This window comes from Protopterus annectens, chromosome 3.part1 (assembly GCF_019279795.1).
Source record: "Protopterus annectens isolate FY-2018-M chromosome 3.part1, PAN1.0, whole genome shotgun sequence".
Lineage (NCBI taxonomy): Eukaryota > Metazoa > Chordata > Ceratodontiformes > Protopteridae > Protopterus > Protopterus annectens.
The window spans coordinates 290,818,384-290,837,119 of NC_056732.1; the positions used below are offsets into that span (position 1 = coordinate 290,818,384).

The following is an 18,736-nucleotide window of genomic DNA, read 5'->3' on the forward strand; positions in this document are numbered from 1 at the left end:
AAAAAGGCACTATGGGGGTGGCAAGAGCCTTTGCCAATATCCGAAAGCCCAGTGGTGACAGGTGCAAGCCGTCCCCAGCGAAGCAACGTGGCTTGTCGAGCATGTCATCCCAGGCTGACAGACACTGGATCCCCTTTGAATGACACCAAAATTTTAGCCAATTGTTAAAATCGATCATTTTGTCTTTGTACTGTGGCATCATTCTATCAACTCTTCTCTATGCCTCACCTCTATTTTCCAACTTAAACAAAACAGATCTTAATAAGCTATCATCCTGCTATAACCACATTGCCAGATTTGCTACTGGCACAGCCTACTGGACACACCACTGTCACAACCTAAATTGCCTAGATGGCTTGAACTGCCAAGCCTACTGCAGTTCAACCAGCTAATAGTGGCACATAAAGTCCTTTACCAACCAGAAAGATACACCTGCACTAAAAAATATTATCAGACCCTACAGCAGCACCCGAACATTGCGATCATCCACTAGACTCCTAGTTCAAACATACTAATAAGTTAGTACTATATGTGCTAAATGCTGGTACTGCTTATGCCTGTAATCTGTTATGGGAATTATTATCTTGGAGCTTTTCTCACCGGGCCTCCGCTGAAAATGGACATGTAACCACTCGGACCATCCCGGTCAGCACATGTAAAATAAAATAAATAATAGTTGGGTGTAATTTAGGTTACGAGGGAATTCAAACCAGTTCATTTTTGGTCAGTCTTTTTTTATATTTTTTCTGGTAAATCAAGATTTCAGTCAGTCAGAATGTCAACTTTAAAATGTCGTACTTCTTTAGAAAATTTGCACGTCACTACCCCAACCCCCTTCTATACCTTGTATCTGATTATTTTAATACAAACGCTACAAATTACATGAAAACAGCAGTTTAGAGTAACAAACATGTACATTACGGGCACGTCTGAGCAATCAAACAGCAACAGTAAAACAAGCATGTCCCCGAGTCCTCAGAAAAGAAGTTTTGAGCTTTGACTTACTCGAGTAAATTAATGTTTTTGCTTGTACGTAAAGTCGTAAACCATACCACTAACCAAAATAGAGAAATTGACATTCGTCTAAGTGGCCCTAAAATAATCTATGAGAGAGACGTTGATGTTTACACGGAACTCAAGTTTGCAGTTTCAAACCCTGACAAGTTCCAGGCATAAGCCCCCAAATGAGTCAGGCAACAGACATATACCTTTCAACAAAATTTCATTATCAGTTAACTTCTCCGTAGTTCCTTGAAATAAAGATGCACGTATATTGCCACTTTCCTCTTCTAGAACAAGCAGCATTGCCGTCTGTGGCATACGGTAAGACCATTATCCAATGGAGTTAAAAGTAAATAATGACGCACACTTGTTGTGAAAGATTTGGGCCACTGAGTGGCGCCGTGTAACAGTTAGACAGGTGCAAGGTTGTGGAGCTGTGGAAGTATGTTTACGACTGATGGTTTGCTAGTCTTTAGCGCATGTTCTACAGAAATGTTACAGAATATATTTCTTGAATATGTGTCGTATCATATGCTTATTGCTTGCCTGACAGTTTCTGACACATTTTAAACTGGTGTTTTTGAAAGGTGGGTGTGATTTCTTTTTTCTGACATTTTGTTTGTCATTGCTGTGGGTAAATTCATATATAAATATCATTCTGTTTGCATTGTAATGAATCATTAGAAGCTTACAGCTAGACACACTGGTGTGCTTGGTATTAATGTCTTAAAGTTCCTTGCAGTCATAAGCAGAAAAATGATTGCCCGCAATACTGATTGAAAAGGCTAGTTGTTTAGTAGATTTATTTTTTTTTTCCCTCTGCCATCAACAGGTGGTGCCTTCTGGCGCGCTTCTGATTTATTTGATTGATGGTGACTCCGGCCACTCATAATGAAAGATGCAGTCTTAGTTCAGGTTAGGTGGGTTAATGCTCCTTAATGGGCGTGGTTTCTGGTGTTAAGCTTGACGACAGGGGAAAAAAAATCAGTGATACAGTTGTTGTGAGACACACTGGAGTGTTGTTTATTACTCTTTGCAGGCAAGACTTGTGCTATATTGGTCTGAGATTTGTGTGGACGTGATTAGCTCTATATTCTATTATGGTGTGCGTTATACATTTTATCCAAGGAGCAAGGTAAGCGTTTTGCAAAGCTTGTGGTTAAATATCTGTATTTTCTTTTTTTGCATTTAATATGTCTGAAAATAAACGAGGGCGTTCTGTTGTTTTTGGTCTGTGACCCCCTCGGTTATACTTAATATGTGTTTTGTTTGTTCACAGGACTGGTACTTCAAAGGAACGATTCCTTGGTCTAGTAAGGGCTTAATATTGTATGGGAGATCGGGGATAAAGGGGTTAGGTTAATGAGTATTATTGTATGCGGGTATTAGGTTGGTAACTGTATGTGGTATATTTATTAAGAGCGTTTCTGGAACTTCATACAAAAGTTATCTGTCATGCCATATTTTCTGCCACAAGCATAACCACTACTTATTTGTGTGAACAGACCGTTTGGTGTAGTCCCTAAACGTGGTACAGATACATTGCATTACTGGGCTCTGTTAGCATTTATTATAGTACAGGATGCAGATGTCTGGTGGCACCTTGCTGGCATCTAACCAAGCTTGACCTGCTCTCTTTCTTTCCTTTTTTTCCAGATTATTTTCGCAAAAAAAGTTTTGCGGTTTCCAGACCGATTTGCTTACGACGTGGAACTGATCACAAAACTCAATAAGCCAGACTTTCAAATATGGGGAACGGGCTGTCGGATCAGAATTCTATATTATCAAGTCTTCCATCCTTCCAGTCCCTTCATATTGTCATTTTGGGATTGGATTGTGCAGGAAAAACTACAGTTTTATATCGTTTGCAGTTCAATGAGTTTGTCAACACCGTGCCAACCAAAGGATTTAACGCAGAACGCATCCGAGTCACACTGGGACATTCTAAAACAGTCACTTTCCATTTTTGGGATGTTGGTGGCCAGGAAAAACTGAGACCTCTCTGGAAGTCGTATACACGCTGCACTGATGGCATTATATATGTGGTAGACTCTGTAGACCTTGAAAGAATGGAAGAAGCCAAAACTGAGCTACATAAAATCACCAGAATGTCTGAAAACCAAGGCGTACCGGTACTCGTGATTGCTAACAAACAGGACTTGAGGAATTCCTTATCGCTCTCTGAGGTGGAGAAGCTTTTAGCATTAAATGAACTTTGCTGCACTACCCCTTGGCATCTGCAGCCTGCTTGTGCAATAATAGGAGAAGGCCTTAAAGAAGGACTTGAAAAGTTATATGAAATGATACTTAAACGAAGGAAAATGCTGAGGCAACAAAAACGAAAGCGATGAATTTGCGCCGTCATTGCATGGTGTACTATATATTGATACTTGGCGTCCAGATACTTGATGGTTTTGAGACCTAGACAGCATCACCACCTGTCATAACTGAGTTTTATCAGTTTTGCTTTTTTGAAATTCAGACGCATTTTTGTTAGTTTCACAGAGGTCTGAATTTTGTGATGAGGTAGTGGAAACAAATATGAAGAATAAGGGACCTGTGATTATGGCATGCATGCCATAATGCTGTGCATCACTTCCATCAGTATTATAAAATAAGCTACATTGTAGCTAACTATGCATATGGTTGTTTTAATCAACCTTGAGTACCTTTTCAACTGTATTTTTGGGTTACAAGTACACATATCAAATGGCTGCAGTTTCTTCACTGTATGTTACTGCTGTTTCCCTGTATTTGATAATTTGCCTCCTTGCCTGTTTTTTACAAAGTTAGCAGCTCTTAAGATGTATTTGTCCTACCTAGTTCATAGCTGCCGACTTGTGGCTGTGGTAATCATCAGGGTTGGGGAGGTCATAACTTTCTTCTTGAAAAATGCTTATTTGAGAAGTGTGAAAATAAGCATCATCAGTGCAGCTGGGCCTAGACAAGCACCTTTCTGTTGCATCAGGTAGAAAAAAAATTTATAATAGAGGTAAGCCTGCAGAGTATAATACAGGAAGGAAGGGAAATGCTTGGTTCTTGAATCTTATTTTGAAAAAAAATATATTGTCATGGTTGGCCATTTTCTTGGCAAAAAGAATTTCATCACTGTCCATTTTCTGCCATATTAATGGTATGTTTGAGGTTACCTGAAAATGATGTAGTAGATACTTTGTTAAAGTGTTTTAAATCCAGAGTGAGAATATGGAATATTTAATTCAGTAAGCTGGATCTGCCACTAAAATGAGTCAGTATCATTTTCGACATTGGTCTTCCTTTGCTTCCTTTGGCATACAACCAAAAATATTTTGTTAGAACACTAAGGTTAATTTGTTTAAAGGACATGTAGCTTTGATTGGGTACGTATCATTTATGGTGCTACGAATGCCTTTCAGTTGATGTGTATCACTATTACGTTAGATAATTTTCATTTCACCATTACCTGCAACATGAAAGGGAAAAAATGTATGTCTGAAAGTTCATTGCTTGATTTACTTTTAACAAGCACAGAAAGTTTACCTTTTGTTTGTGAAGTCAACTTGCTCCTTAATTGAAACTTGTTTTTAAATGCACTTTATTGTATGTGTGTTTTTGTTTTCACAATTCCAGGCCACATTTGTAGAACACTGTAGCTTCTTTTGGAGCTGATAGTTGATTGCCGCTTACATTAGTGGCATTTAGTCTCATATTCTGAAATGTTTATATTTATATATAAATCTGGATAATTTTGCTAGAATTTCAATAAACATTTAAAGTTTGCAAACACAAGCATGCGTTTTCTTTCAATGAGGTAATGTCATGTGATGTCCAAGCTATTTCTTAATTAACTGTGTCTTTACATTTTCATTTCACTTGTACATTTTCATATTAATGAAATGCATCCTCCTAACTCTAGTGCATACGCATCTTCCAGGATTGAATCTGCTATCGTTTTGAGTGGCTTGACTGATGTCCAGTTGTTCCATTTAGTTTTACGTAGTTGCCCTGGTGAAGTTCTTTCTTTTTCAGTTTATTAATTTTGTATAGTTTTCCTTTACCTGGTATACTTTGCTGCACACATGCCCACCTGTTTTTTTTTTTTCCCCCACAATACTATAATTCTCAGTTCCAACAAGATGAGAAAAAGATGCACTGTGTAGAATGGATAAACAGGTAGTTACAGTATGTATGTACCACTACTTTGCCTTTTCCCATGACTTGTTGATGTCAACCTTACTGCACTGTTCCAGTATTTCTTCCACCTTCACTTCTTCTAAGGCGTTCTGAAGTGTTATAATTCATTTCATTGTTTTGTTTTTCAGTTAACTGTGAATGCCTGCAGTGGGAGAGTACTGTGGCAATGCAACAAATACCTTGCTATGCAGACTTTTCCTGAGCTTTTGTAGTGAGGGTTGTGTGACGTGAGATCCTCAGAGAAAACAAAATGTCAAAAGTATTTAGGTTTCATGCAAATGCAACATTGGTAAGCACTGAAATGGCAAACCACATGAATGGCAAAGTTGTTTTTCTTTTTTATGAAAGTGTGGGGATCCTTTTTGTAAGGAGAAAAATGTATTCTCACACATGTAAAAAAAAAAGTATTTTAAGGTGTAGAACTATCTATCCACCAAGGCCTTGGTAGTGAGTAGCAGATGTTAAGAAACGTGAAAATATGCATGTGATTACTTTTTGCTGTAGTTGCTTAATCCAATCTTTAAGCACTGTGATAGCATCATTAATGCATCTGATACTTCTGTATTGATGTGCATTTTATTGCAAGTTATTTCCCGTAATGGGAGTGCCTATTTATTGCTATTTTGCTAGGGTTAATTATGGATGAGTTTTGAAACTATATATTCGAGGAACTGACCACTGACTAGTGGCAGAATGTCTTAGGAATGCACTCAAAGTAAAGAGTGAAATAAATGCCAACAACATTCATTGCTGTCTTTGTGTAGATGTGGCCATTTCCAGTGGTGTGAGGCAGTATTATTTTAGTCTTCTTGTGGGAGAAGGGGCACACTTCATCCTGACTTGACCACGCATGGGTATTTTCATTATCTTACACAGTTGTATTTTTGCTGTGCATGTTTTGAAAAGAAAGTGATCGGTATCAGCACCCATGTGCCTTTTTGATGTAATGCAGTGCCTATCTAAATGAGCATCCCTGAAACCCACCAGTTTTGATTGCTCACTCAGTTAAGACTTTCTTTGCTGTCGTCAGTAAACTGTTTTGTTCGGCTGTCAAATTACAGGTCATGATCTGCATTAGCACTGCTTTTATTTCTCAGAGTGCAATTTTGGAAAACTGCAGTAAGGGATAGTGATTTAATTCTGCCCACTTGAGGTTACCATAATGAAAGTATTTTGTTGACCCACTTTATACCCAGTAAGAAGGTGGCCATCAGTAACTGTTAATGCTGGGACCCGCAGAAGGGTCCTCTGCAGTACCAGGCATAGGTCGAGCATCTGCACAACAGCACTTCTAGAAGAGTAGCTTGCAGATGCTGAGTATTTTCTTCACTAACAAGCAGTTAAACCCATTAAGACTAGGACTAATGTTGGTAGGTATTGTGGCATCTTGACATGCAGAACTTTCCCAGACTTCTTGGGTCTCTCCTCCATCCCATTATACTCTGTGGCAGTCCTCTGCTCCAGCTTTATTTTGCTGTGCAACAGAAAAGATGTTCCCAAGCTACATTTGCCAGATCTTGACAAAACTTTTTTAAACGGGCTGAATAAACATCATTGTCTTTGGAATTTTTCTCAGAGTTCGGATTCCACATTTTGTGCCTTTCCTTGGTTTTTGACTCAAATTATGAAATTTTGTGCCCTAACTTGTTTGTCATATCTCTCTCTACATTCCTTTACAAACGTAAAGCATATGGTTTCGGGTTAAAAAGAAAAAAAAACTTTGGGGTGTGTTTGTTTGTCATTCACAGTGCACAGAGGTGAACCTGCGGTGATAGTGCTGCAGTAGCGTTGTCACCTCACAGTAAGACGCTGTCCGGTTCGATTCTTAGCTAGAGCGTCTTCTGCATGGAGACATGCGTGAATGGGTGTACCTTTGTTGAAGGTTGTGCGTCGGGGCTGGTAACTCTGCACGTAAAAATCAACTACCAATCATTAGCGGACCAGAGTTCCGCTGTGGCGACTCCTAACTGGGAAACACAACAACATTCACAGTTCACAGAAGTTTCTGGACATATTGGGCCATCACAAGACCTGACTAATGAGTTTGTAGTAAATAGCATTTAAAATGCTCCTGATAACCAGAACAAAAAAGAAAACTTATTACAATTGTTTGAGAAATCGCTTTCAAGACAGCAGCATACCAGCTAAGAGCTGACTGCTTTTTCTGCATTGGAATTATAAACGGGAGAGGAAATTCTTGTCCTCTTCTGAGCCCCAAACGGATTATATTCTTAATATTCTATTGCTGATTGGTTTGTTTAGAATATATTTTATATTTTTGGCTTTTGTTGGTCACGGTTTCATTTGAGAAGCAGGTGACCTAAACATTAATACTAGTTTGTGAATACTCTTCTACTGGGACTGAAGTTATCTGCAGCCACATCTTATGGTTGACAAGAGCATTTTAACCATTTGATAGTCTTCCAAACTTGTACACCTTTATTCCCTGTGCCAGCCCTGCGAAGGAGTGCCACTTTTGTGTGTGTTGACAGAAGAGACATGGAATCTAAACCAGAATGTTGTGCCCATCCCTGAGGAAGCTGTTGCTGCCTGTTTCCCTTAATTTTCCTGTCAAAAAGAAGAAAAGAAAAAAAAAAATTCTCAACTCCTATATTTTTTCCTGTTCCAATTTCACTGGATGGGAGTATGGCTCCGGTGATCTTGTACAAGCAATTGACTCTTCTTATTAGGTGGTTTCAAGAAAGAGAAAAGGGATTCTTGTTTCCTGAAGATTCAAGAAATTGAATCCAGAGAGGCATGCAATGCGACAATATACATACTTTTTTTTTCAGAATTCTGATTCAGATTTGGAGGTGAGAATGTTATCTGAACTTCCATGTCAAAAATTTTTAAAACTTAATGTTCCATTGTTTTCAGAGGGAGAGCACTGAGGTTTCTTGGTCAAAGAGATGGCCAAACCAATATGAAAAGGCCTTTGTCTACCTACGTTTACAGATGATTGCAAACTGGGAGCAGTCACTGAATCCCCCCAAGATGAGAGCACCCTTCAGGAAGGTGTAATACAGAGAAATGTTTGTGCCAAAGCCACGCTTGATCCTACCCAGTTTGGTTTTGTTAAGAGGAGATCATGCTTGTTAAACTTGATGGACATTGAAGCCCTAGATGAAGGTAAATCCGTGCATACGGCCTACCTAGTCTTAGCCAAGGCCTTTGACACAATCCCCCACTCAGGCATTATCCCATTGGTATCAATCCATATATTTTCAGATGGGTTGCAAACTGACTCTCTAGAATTCATACAGTCAATATAGGGGATTCCGATTCCACCTCCTTCAACAGATGTGTAACCAAAGTCCAGGCAAAAACTAAAGGTCTGTGGCTGACAAAGTTTACTGATGACTGCAAACTGGGAGCGGTCATTGAGTCCAAAGTCATGGACATTAAACTAAATGCCAAAAAAAGTGTCATTATCCCCTTCGGAAAGGTCCTGGAAACTACCCAATCAATAATGATACCCTAAGCACCCATTCAGTGGTGAGAGACCTGGGCACACAAGATGACAGTGACCTTGCCTTTGATCACCATGTCTCCACAGAAGGGTATTTTATATGCCTCATCTTATAAGTAAGGACATTGCATCTATATATAAAAAAAAAGAGGGTTATAACCCCCCTGTACTCTTCCTTCATCAGGCCAATAATAGAGTACAGTGCTGTCTCTGGTATGCATCTTTCCAAGCACCTACAGCAATTGACACACCACAAAGGCTCCTTACAAAGAAAATTCAGGGTCTCCAGCTTCTGTCATATGTGGACAGGCTGAAATCACTGTCACTATACTCTGTGTCATACAGACTACTCAGAGGCGACTTGTGCCTTGCATATAAGGCAATCCCTGACCCTACTTTAATGGGAAAGCTGTACATTTGCAAATCAAATGGCATGCAGGTCATTCACTCTAAGGACCTTAACCCGGTATGCGACATCAACAGAGCCTGCTGGATGGATAGATTTGTCTCCCAGAGGTTGCCTCACCTTTGGAACAGGCTTCCAAGTCATGTTAAGCAGAGACCCTTGTTGACCCTATTTAAGTGCACTTTGGACGATTGGATGGGTAATCGGAAATTTATCCCAGGGGTTCCACCTGTGTCCCTCATGGACAGGGACAATAGGTGCTGATTTTAGTGTCTTCTTTAAATGGACACTCTTGTTGAAGTAGGCTAGGCTGGTAAGGGCCCGAGGGCTGTTGGCCTAGTAGCCTCCTATGATACTATAGCTTAAAAACGAATACCAAGAAATGCATTATAGTACATGTTTGGGAAGTCTACAACTCCAGCTAATTACATCGGCAATAAAACACCCTTAAAAGTTGATTCAGTAGTCGGGAATCTGGAAGCTTGTGTAGACTGTGACCTAGCCTTCAACCAGCATTTGTCCAAGGTAGTAAGAAAATTCTTTGTGGCTCAATTTATAAGTAAAGGCAGAGCATCTAAGTTCAGAGAAGTCCTCGTGCAACTGTACTCTACTCTACTCTCATCAGATCAATTGCCCCCTTCGGAATGTACCTGACTAGACACATGCAGCAACTGGAATGTCCACAAATGTTCCTTACAAAAATAATACAGGGAATAAATACAATATCCACTGATCACCTCAAAGGCTTGTTTCTTTACTCCGTAATCCTGATTGCCTCAAAGCCCTGTCTCTTTACTCAGTATCATACAGACTTCTCAGAGGTGATCTTTTCCTATATACAAGACACCCCTGGGCCCTGTTTTGATGAACCTTTTGCACGTCTGCTGTATAAGCAGCACCAGAACTATTAGATTTGGGTTACTTTCCTAGAAGGCCTCTACTATTTGGTGGTGATATCGAGCAATATTTTGCATCTTTTTTTACAGGGCCCACCCTGTTTAATGGTATTGTAAGGTGGCACCTCAGTAACCTTGATGAGCAAAGCAATATCCTCTTGGCTGCTGGAGTTGCATTTTGGTTTCCACAGTGTGAATATAATAGAATGCAGAGTTGCCAGTGCCAAATTTATTTATGATGTGGCACACAGACAACCGCAGTGGAAGAATGTTTGCAGCCAGCCTCAGCAATGCACCCTCTAGCAAGGTCATCCTAAGGAGGGTAAGATAATGACTGCTACCCAAAATATGTGGTCAACTCCAGGGCAGATAGCAACACTCCTGAGGGTCTCCCTCACTGCCCCACTCTGGAGTCAGAGAATGCTTGTTCCTCCACCTGTTGTGATTGAGGATTACAAAGGAGATGTAGATTTTGGATGTAGTGTTCAGAGGCTATGAAAATACTGATCTGTCAAAAGGTCAGTATAAAGTGAGGGCCTCTCAGCCCTTTTGCAAAAAGAGTTGTCTCCTAGGTCCCAGCAGACCAGAATAGAAAAATAAAATTATTCTTCTTTGTTCTTTTTGGTGCTAGAACAACAAGATACTTCAAGCACATACTAGAACTGAACAGTTTTAACCAATTCATCATCAAAGAAATGTTTGGAATCAACTTTTAGTAGCAGGCCTCCTGCAAGGTGATAGAATATGCTCTTTGGACTGTCACGATGCATACCATACATAAAGATTAGGAATTATTTCAAAAAGCTTCTGCATTTCAGCATTGGAGATTATCTCATCACCAGCCCCAGTGTGTTCACCGAGTGTATTACTGAGGTTTCACTTGAGACAGAAGAGTTGATTTTCCTATAAATGGGTGATTTGTTCTTTCCCTCAGACTCTCATATTTGTTCAAGCAGTGGACATCTCTGGTCAGGTTATTTCAGCCAACCTAGATGGTTATTACCCTCAAGCCTAGTTCACTTGGCTTTTTTTCTTCTGGATAAGATTCACTTGCTTGCAAACCTCAGTTGCATATAACCTACTGATTAATCTTGCCTCAGAGTACTGAGCTATATGGCAACAATGATTCTCATTTCTGGACTGTGTGTTGGAATTTTGCAATGGTTACTACACATGCACAGCAGAGGCAACGTAAGCACCCCTTTCTCAGTCCATCTATTTAAGAGAGTTGTGGCTTCACTCAAAAATCCTTGTTGTAAACAACACCTTCCGAGTGCCCCCCCCCCCCCAAAAAAAAAGTAGCCATCACAGATGTATCTACCCTAGGATGAGGGTATTATCAAAGACGGACTATAGGTTGCTTGGATACCTGAGAATCACAGTCCCATATTAACACTACAGCATTAAAAAGCAACATGCCTGTTCTGGAAGGCATTTCAGGGGACCCCACCACAAACCATTAACACCCAAAGTTTATGCAATAAACTTCCTACCCTTCATGCCTGGCTATCCCATTACTATCCTGACATTCTCTCTATCACCAAAACATGGTGAGAACCCCACATAAAAGATTCCAAAATTACGCCTCTCAACTACAATATCATAAGAAGTGACAGAACTCTAAAGAAAGGTGGTGGAGTAGCCCTACTTTTCTCTTCCTCCCTAACGGTGACAGCCTTTACCAAGCCTATACCTCAATTCGTAACAGCTGAACTAACCCTGGCCCTCCTAAAAATTAATAACCATAAAAACATATGTATAGCTGCCCTCTACATTCCACCAGGAAATAACATCCCCATTCTTGAAGATAACCTATTGGTTCTCATCCAATATAAGCAATGAAACTGTACTCCTAGGTGATGTAAATATAAACTGGATTTCTATTCAGTCACCTCAGAATATAAATCTATACAACTACACCCAAATAATTACCTCTCCTACTAGATTTAATAAAGATAAATCCAGTAGCATTCTGGACTGGATATTAGTTTATCACCCCAACTCCATTTCTGACAATGGTACCCTACCCAACTCCGTCAACAATCATCTCCCTGACTTTGCTCGTCACTCACCATCCTTCCTACATTTTCACATAACTACATCACAACTCGTACCCTAAAAAACTTCAACCCTCTAGCTTTCTCTGACTCACTAAAATCTATGATCTGGAACCCTGTAAACCCCCCCCCCCTCTTGATGACACTGTTACATACTTCAATACTACATTCAGTAATCTACTAGATAGCTTCGCTCCCCCCGGAATTAAAAGAATCAAAACCAAATCCACCCCTTGGATAACTAAAGCAACTATTACATTCATCCATCTCCGAGATAAATCTTGGAAGCATTACCATAAATCTAAAACATCTAACACCCTTAATGAGTATAAGCAACTTCATAATAAAGTGAAAAAAACAAATTGCTTTAGACTGAAAGTCCTACTACTCCAAGCTTCGAAGCAATCATAGATCCAACCCCAAAATATTTTGGAACAGCATATCTGCTCTCCTCTCTCCTGGCAAAAAAGACAATCCCTGCCCTGACCCTAACTCTCCAGATCATATCTTATCTACCCAATTCAACTCTTTCTTTATTGATTCAATAGCCAAGCTCACCACATCATTCTCCAGTAACACTTCTACTCCACCCTCATCCCACACCCTCAACTCTAGTCCCACTGACATTAACACAACTCCTCACCCCCCCTTTACCGTCCCACTGACATCAATACTACTCATCTCCCCCCACTTTACCTCACAACTTGTCTCTCTACATACCATAAATAACCTTCTACTAAAACTAAAACCACGCTGTCAAGCCCCAGACAACCTTCCATCTAACATTCTCAAGCTAGCTGCTGATGGCATAGCCCTTCCCATCACCATACATATCAACTGTTCAGTCCAAGAATCCTATGTACCCTCCTCTGGAAGAAAGCATTCATCATTCCCCTCCACAAAGGAGGCAACAATACTGAAATCTCCAACTTCTGTCCTATAGCCATCCTGTCCCCTATCTCAAAAGTCCTTGAAAAATGCATACACTTGCAACTCTGGACATAGTACTACCACTAACCTTCTCTCCTTCCTTGACATCATTAACTGTGCCTAAAACTCTGGCAACATTGTATCTACCCTTCTCCTAGACTTATCAAAGTCCTTTGATACTGTTTTCCACAACCTTCTCTTGTCCAAACTCTCACTTCTCAATCTCTCCCCCTCTATTAAGTGGTTTTCCAGTTGCCTTTCTAATAAACAACATGCCATCGAGTGGAACAATAGTACCTCTCCCTTCCTTCACACTCCAACAGGAGTTCCACAAGGCTCAATACTGGGTCCCTTACTTTTTGACATCTTCATTAATAATTTTCATCAGTGCGTTCCTAATATCAAACTTGTCCAATATGCGGACGATTCCACCATAATTTACTATGCTCAATCTCTCCCCAAACTCATGCAAGTAACACAAGATGCCTACTCTTGTATCGAGTCTTGGATGCTGAATAATCACCTTGCTCTCAATGCATCCAAAACCAAAATTATAATCTTTACCCTATCTAAAAACAACTCTATTGATAAAAATTCCTTCTCCATAGTCAGAATAAGATTCCCATTGAAATACTCTCCCATAGAAAACTTCTAGGTGTTATCATTGATTAACATTTAAAGTTTGACATTCATATACAAACTAGTATTAAGAAAACACACCAAAAGCTCAGAATGATGTATCATCACAGCCATTATCTCACTCCCTCAACCAAACATATACTCTCTTTCCTGCCTCATCTCCTCTCTCTCTTGTATGGAGCCCCTTTCCTCACCAGCCTTAAATCCTTCCTAAAGCCAAACTGTCAACCTGCTACAATAAAATCTCTAAGTTTGCTACTGGGAACAAATCCTCCTCCCACCACTGTGATGCACTCCACGCTCTGAACTGGCTGGAACTCCCTCACTATCTCTCTTGCATTCAACTAACTGCTCACAAACTCATTTTCAGACCTTCTAACTGCCCTTCCCTCTCCTCTCCTCCATACTCACCTTGCATCATCTTGACAGACTACTGAGGTTCAGTAACCAGAAGTTCCTCGAAGTGTACAAACCCTTACATGCACCTGGGCAATTTTTCCTGTCTTTCTCCCCTGGTCATCTATGGAATTCACTTGCCCCCCTCATTCGAATCACCCAAAACCATATCACCTTCAAGAACATGCTCCATTCCCATCTTTCTTCTCAATGGGAATGCTCATGCTCTCACCCCACCTCTATATCATTTCTGCTCCCCATCCTTTTTTCTCTCTTCTCAAAATTCAGCCTAGTGACTCCCTTCATTTCATTTCCACTCCCTCCTTTTTTTCCTTTCTCATAACTCAACCTATTTGCCTTTCACTGTTCTACTCTCCTCCTCTAATGCTTCCTCCATCTCACCTCATGAAACTTTAAGTGCATAAATGCCTGCTCTCCAAATTATACTTTTGTACTCCAAAATACTTATGTTTTAATTTAATTCAATGCTTTGTTACACCACCTTGCTCAAGTGTTATTATTCTGTCTTCTATATTACTGTGTTTTAGAAAATTGTATTGTACTCGTTAACTTTGTTGATATTAACTTTATAATGTTTGTATACGGAGCTTTTCTCCCTGTGAAAACAGGCTCGTTTTGGCCCAATGGACTTTCCCAGTTAACAAACTGCAAATAAATACATGAATAAATAAACATTCATTGTGCATGTGGACAACATATCTGTAGTGTGGTGCATCAGCAAGCAAGGAGGTACACCTTATTTTTGATATAGAGAAGCCCTGTTTCTTGATGGGAACACTCGATAGCAGTTATTTCCTGTGGTAGAGCACAACCCAAGGATTGCCATCTCCATCATGAATGGTACCATGACAGGCTGTTGCCAGCAAGATGCTTTGCATGTCATTGAGTCCTTCACAATCATGTGACATGTGCAGTGACACAGAGTCTCATGTACACATTTCCACCACTACTGCCGATATCCAGATTTAGCCAAATAAGGTCATGGCATGTCAAGCCAAGATATTCTTCATTGTCTCTTTTTTGGACACAGATCTGCTTCCTACTTCTGCTCCCACACCTACAGGATAATACCACTGTATCTCAATTTTTGTTTTTTTGCAAAATGCAAATATCTCCCTACTTCTAGAGCTTAACACATTGAATTTGTCTGCTTGGCTTCCCCAATTCTAACCAAAGCAACAACATCCCCTGCCAAAAAAGAAAAGTTAGTTTCTGTGAGAATTGAAGAATATCTATCAGAAAAATCTACAAGAAAAAGTGGGGATGTTTGTGTACAGGAAACCAAATGACAGCACCTCTACCAGATGCCTTTAGATTTTGACAGATTTGTTTGGCATAAGTCTTAGTTACTCCACCATTAAAGTACGTTTAGTGGAAATTTCACATTTTTAATCTGGCTTTCTAACTGCAGCCTTTATTTTAATGAAGATCATATAAGACATCCTTAGAGTCACCTTTTACGTCTGACCACCAACGACTGCATCCCCATAGGACTTGTTTTTCATCCTTAAGATGTACCAAACTCCAGAAGAAACTACCCACTGTTGATCTAAAATTTCTGTTCTGAAAGATCAATTTCTTAGTGTGCATGAGCTCAGGTAGGAAGATCTCAGAGCTGCACACTTTGCCCTGTAGAGTTTGCATACTTAAACCTTCAAACAGAGGCAGTAATATTCAGGGCTAGTTCCCTTTTCTTGACTAAAGCAGCCAAAGAATACAACCTAAATGTCTACCAAATTCTTAGCCACATCAACAATATCTCTCAAACGTTTCATATGATGATTAATGTGCTGAAGACACCTTGTCTTCGCTAAATGCCTTCAGCAGGCACTGTTAGTTGGACATTACTTCCCCAGCAAAATTAGCTTTTTGGGCTAATACTGTGAAAAAGGTGTTGTTTATATTACCAGGGCCACCTAAGAGGATTTGCTAGGGATGAGGTGATGATGGTCAACAGAGGTGGGTGACCACTTCAGACACAATAGGAAATACGTATAGTCATACATGTGTAAGGCGTTGTTTCATCTTTGGTAATAGATTTTTTTTTTTGCCTGCCTTTCCTGTGAACTTCAGTGAGCAAGTTCCACCTGCTTGTTTTGTCCTTTCCTCATGTTATTGATGAATCTGTGTGATGAAAGTAAATGTTCCCACTACTCCAGTAGGGAGGAGAGACATACCTCTCAACTGAACAGATTTTCACAGAATGTCCAGATTTTTGCCTCATATTTTTGGTCTGTTCCTCATAAAATTTGTAATCTTTGGTCAAACCACTATAATGATCTGAGGACTGAAATCACTAAATAATGATATACATTTGTGTTTCAGACTTTATATCCCTCAGAAAATTGCATGCTAAGACAAATTATGTTAATCCAGCAGCTTTCACCATTTATAAAAGCAATATTTAAAATCTGTCCCTATACCTGGGCATTTGTCCCCCCATTCTGTGAGACTTTGTCCAGATTTTTTTGTACTAAGAGTTTGAGAGGTATGTGGTGGAACCGGTAGAGGAAAACAAGCAGTCAGACAAAGCTTTAGGTGCTGAGTGCTCCTGCTGTCCATACTAAATGATTACTTTGCTAAATATAGTACAGTAAGACTACACGTATGTTTAAAATGACAAAAGGCAACAATAATTTCCCTGCTGCTTCACAGAAAAACCTTGAAACCAGTGCAACACAACCAGGATCACAATATCAAATTCTCATACCTGCAAACTTCTGCTTTGATAGCAGTAATCATAGCTTGTACATTTTGAAATACATAAACCCAATAAAAACAAATATATGCTCCCTTGCTATCCACTCAGTAGATAATACGAGATCCACCCACTGTGGGCAGCAGGGTTGATAACATAGGCATCAGCACTGCTGACCAAATTAAACTTTTTCCAAGCTGCTTGCCCCCCCCCCCCATTCCTATCTTGCATCACAGATGATTGTTTAATATCTTCTTTGAAGTGCTTATGTGTCTACCATTTTATCTCTGAAGGTGCCCAGATATGTATTTACAACAGGACTTGACTGATGGAATGCACCAGGCACTTGAGTGAGTGATTGCAAGATGGGTCCTTGAAAGAAAAGTTATGACTTGGGTCCCAACTTCCTCAAACATGAATATCATCAAGATCTAATAAGGTGATCAGTCTTGTATATTTAGCTTTAATCAAATCAGTTATTAAGCTGTAATGCTGCCTTCAGGATGTATCTCAGCAAGCATATCAAAAAGTTAGAAATACCCCAAAGTTTCGCAATCAAAAAGATCTCAGTCCTGGGCTATTCAGAGACAATTGACTTTATTTGTTTTTTTATAGACCTGTGAGGGAAGATTTCTGTCTCACTTACTAAGCCATTAGAGACCTGATTGTTCTGGACTTCCTGTTTCTCTGCAAATCCACTGGCTCCATCAGTACTAAAACTAGGGACCTACAATCTTCACCAACAGACAAATAAAACAGTGAAGGGACAGTTTTATAATCCAGTGCCTCCCAAGCCTCTGTAATAAACTATGCCGGCATGTTAAACAATGCAACTAACTGTTTTCCTTTAAACATAACCTAGATGGTGGATAGGTATCCACATATTTACTCTGGGATTGACAGGTATGTCTCTCCCTGAGAAGGCAGGAGAAGTGAATATCTACAAATATTTAACCAACCTCCTTTTTGACTTTATGAATGAAACAGCAAAAAGAGCTGCCAGGCCTGAGAAATTTGACATTGTCATCTGCAGGTATTCTTGGCTTGGCCTTACTAACTTTGCAGTGATACTAAGATGAATTTTCTGGACCCCTTCTCTGATCCTCAGTTCATAGGTTCATACTAGGCTATCTGCCCTAGGGCATTTATAAGCCTAGCCAGAGTGTGTTTGGCTTTCGCCACCCATTTTAAATTAATTTTGCTATGCCCTTTTTCGAGGTTAGTATACTGTGCCTCTGTCTAACAGTGACACAGAAGTGATACCCGGGTTAAACGTACGATCTCCCATCCACTCAACACGATTCCTCTTCAAGAGAGTCAGTGAGGGACTCTGCCTAACCTGGACTGGGATTTTATTCCAGAGTGAAGGGAGCCTCTGGGTTATGAATCTGTCCCTCCAGCATGTCCTATTTATTTCAGTGCTGAGGTTCAAGTCTCTTGAGCTCGTAGCTCGATGGGATTTGGATTTTCTGAGGTGCAGCATGTCCATTAATTCCGGGTTGGACATGGCTTTATACGTCAGGCACAGATCGCCTCTGAACAGGCGGTATGCCACTGAGTAGAGCTGGAGTTTCTTTAACCGGGCAGCATATGGCATCTGTTTGAGCCCTATGATCCTCTTGGTGAGGTGCTTTTGGGGTCTTTCCAGTTGCTGCAGGTGTCTGGTAAGGTACATCCCGAAAGGGGCATTGTACTCAATTATGGGCCTGATGAGGGATTAATTAGAAAGGGAAGGTCATGAGCACCTCATTAAATTGGAGAAAAAGAACAGAACATTGACTTTTGTGGATGTCAAGTTCTTTTTTAACCAGTAGAGAAAAAAATCACTCACTGTATAGATATCTACTGACAATTAACATATACTCTACTATTTCACTCTGTTTCTATTCTTTCCCAACATGTGTAACTGGGGTGTCACCACTTGGATACTACCTTCTACTGAGAATACTTGGAATAATGTTGCCACTCTGAAGTACATGGTACCTATTGGAGAGTAGGCCTGTTCAGTCTTTAAACTTAAATCTGAAACTCGCTAACTCTCATTGTTTC

At 40.0% G+C, this 18,736-nt stretch overlaps 1 protein-coding gene across 2 annotated transcripts; it reads left to right on the plus strand.

Annotated features, from left to right (window-relative positions):
* Positions 1-1,419: 1,419 nt before the first annotated feature.
* On the plus strand, positions 1,420-4,770 carry ARL4A (ADP ribosylation factor like GTPase 4A). Of its 2 annotated transcripts, none has more exons than XM_044066758.1 (2): positions 1,420-1,589; positions 2,659-4,770. In XM_044066758.1, the coding sequence occupies exon 2, from the start codon at positions 2,751-2,753 to the stop codon at positions 3,351-3,353; it is 603 nt and encodes a 200-aa protein (XP_043922693.1). In that variant the 5' UTR covers positions 1,420-1,589; positions 2,659-2,750; the 3' UTR covers positions 3,354-4,770. The 2 variants fall into 2 exon arrangements, with proteins under 2 accessions (XP_043922693.1, XP_043922692.1); XM_044066757.1 differs by lacking the exon at positions 1,420-1,589 and adding an exon at positions 1,972-2,137.
* The last annotated feature ends 13,966 nt before the right edge of the window (positions 4,771-18,736 follow it).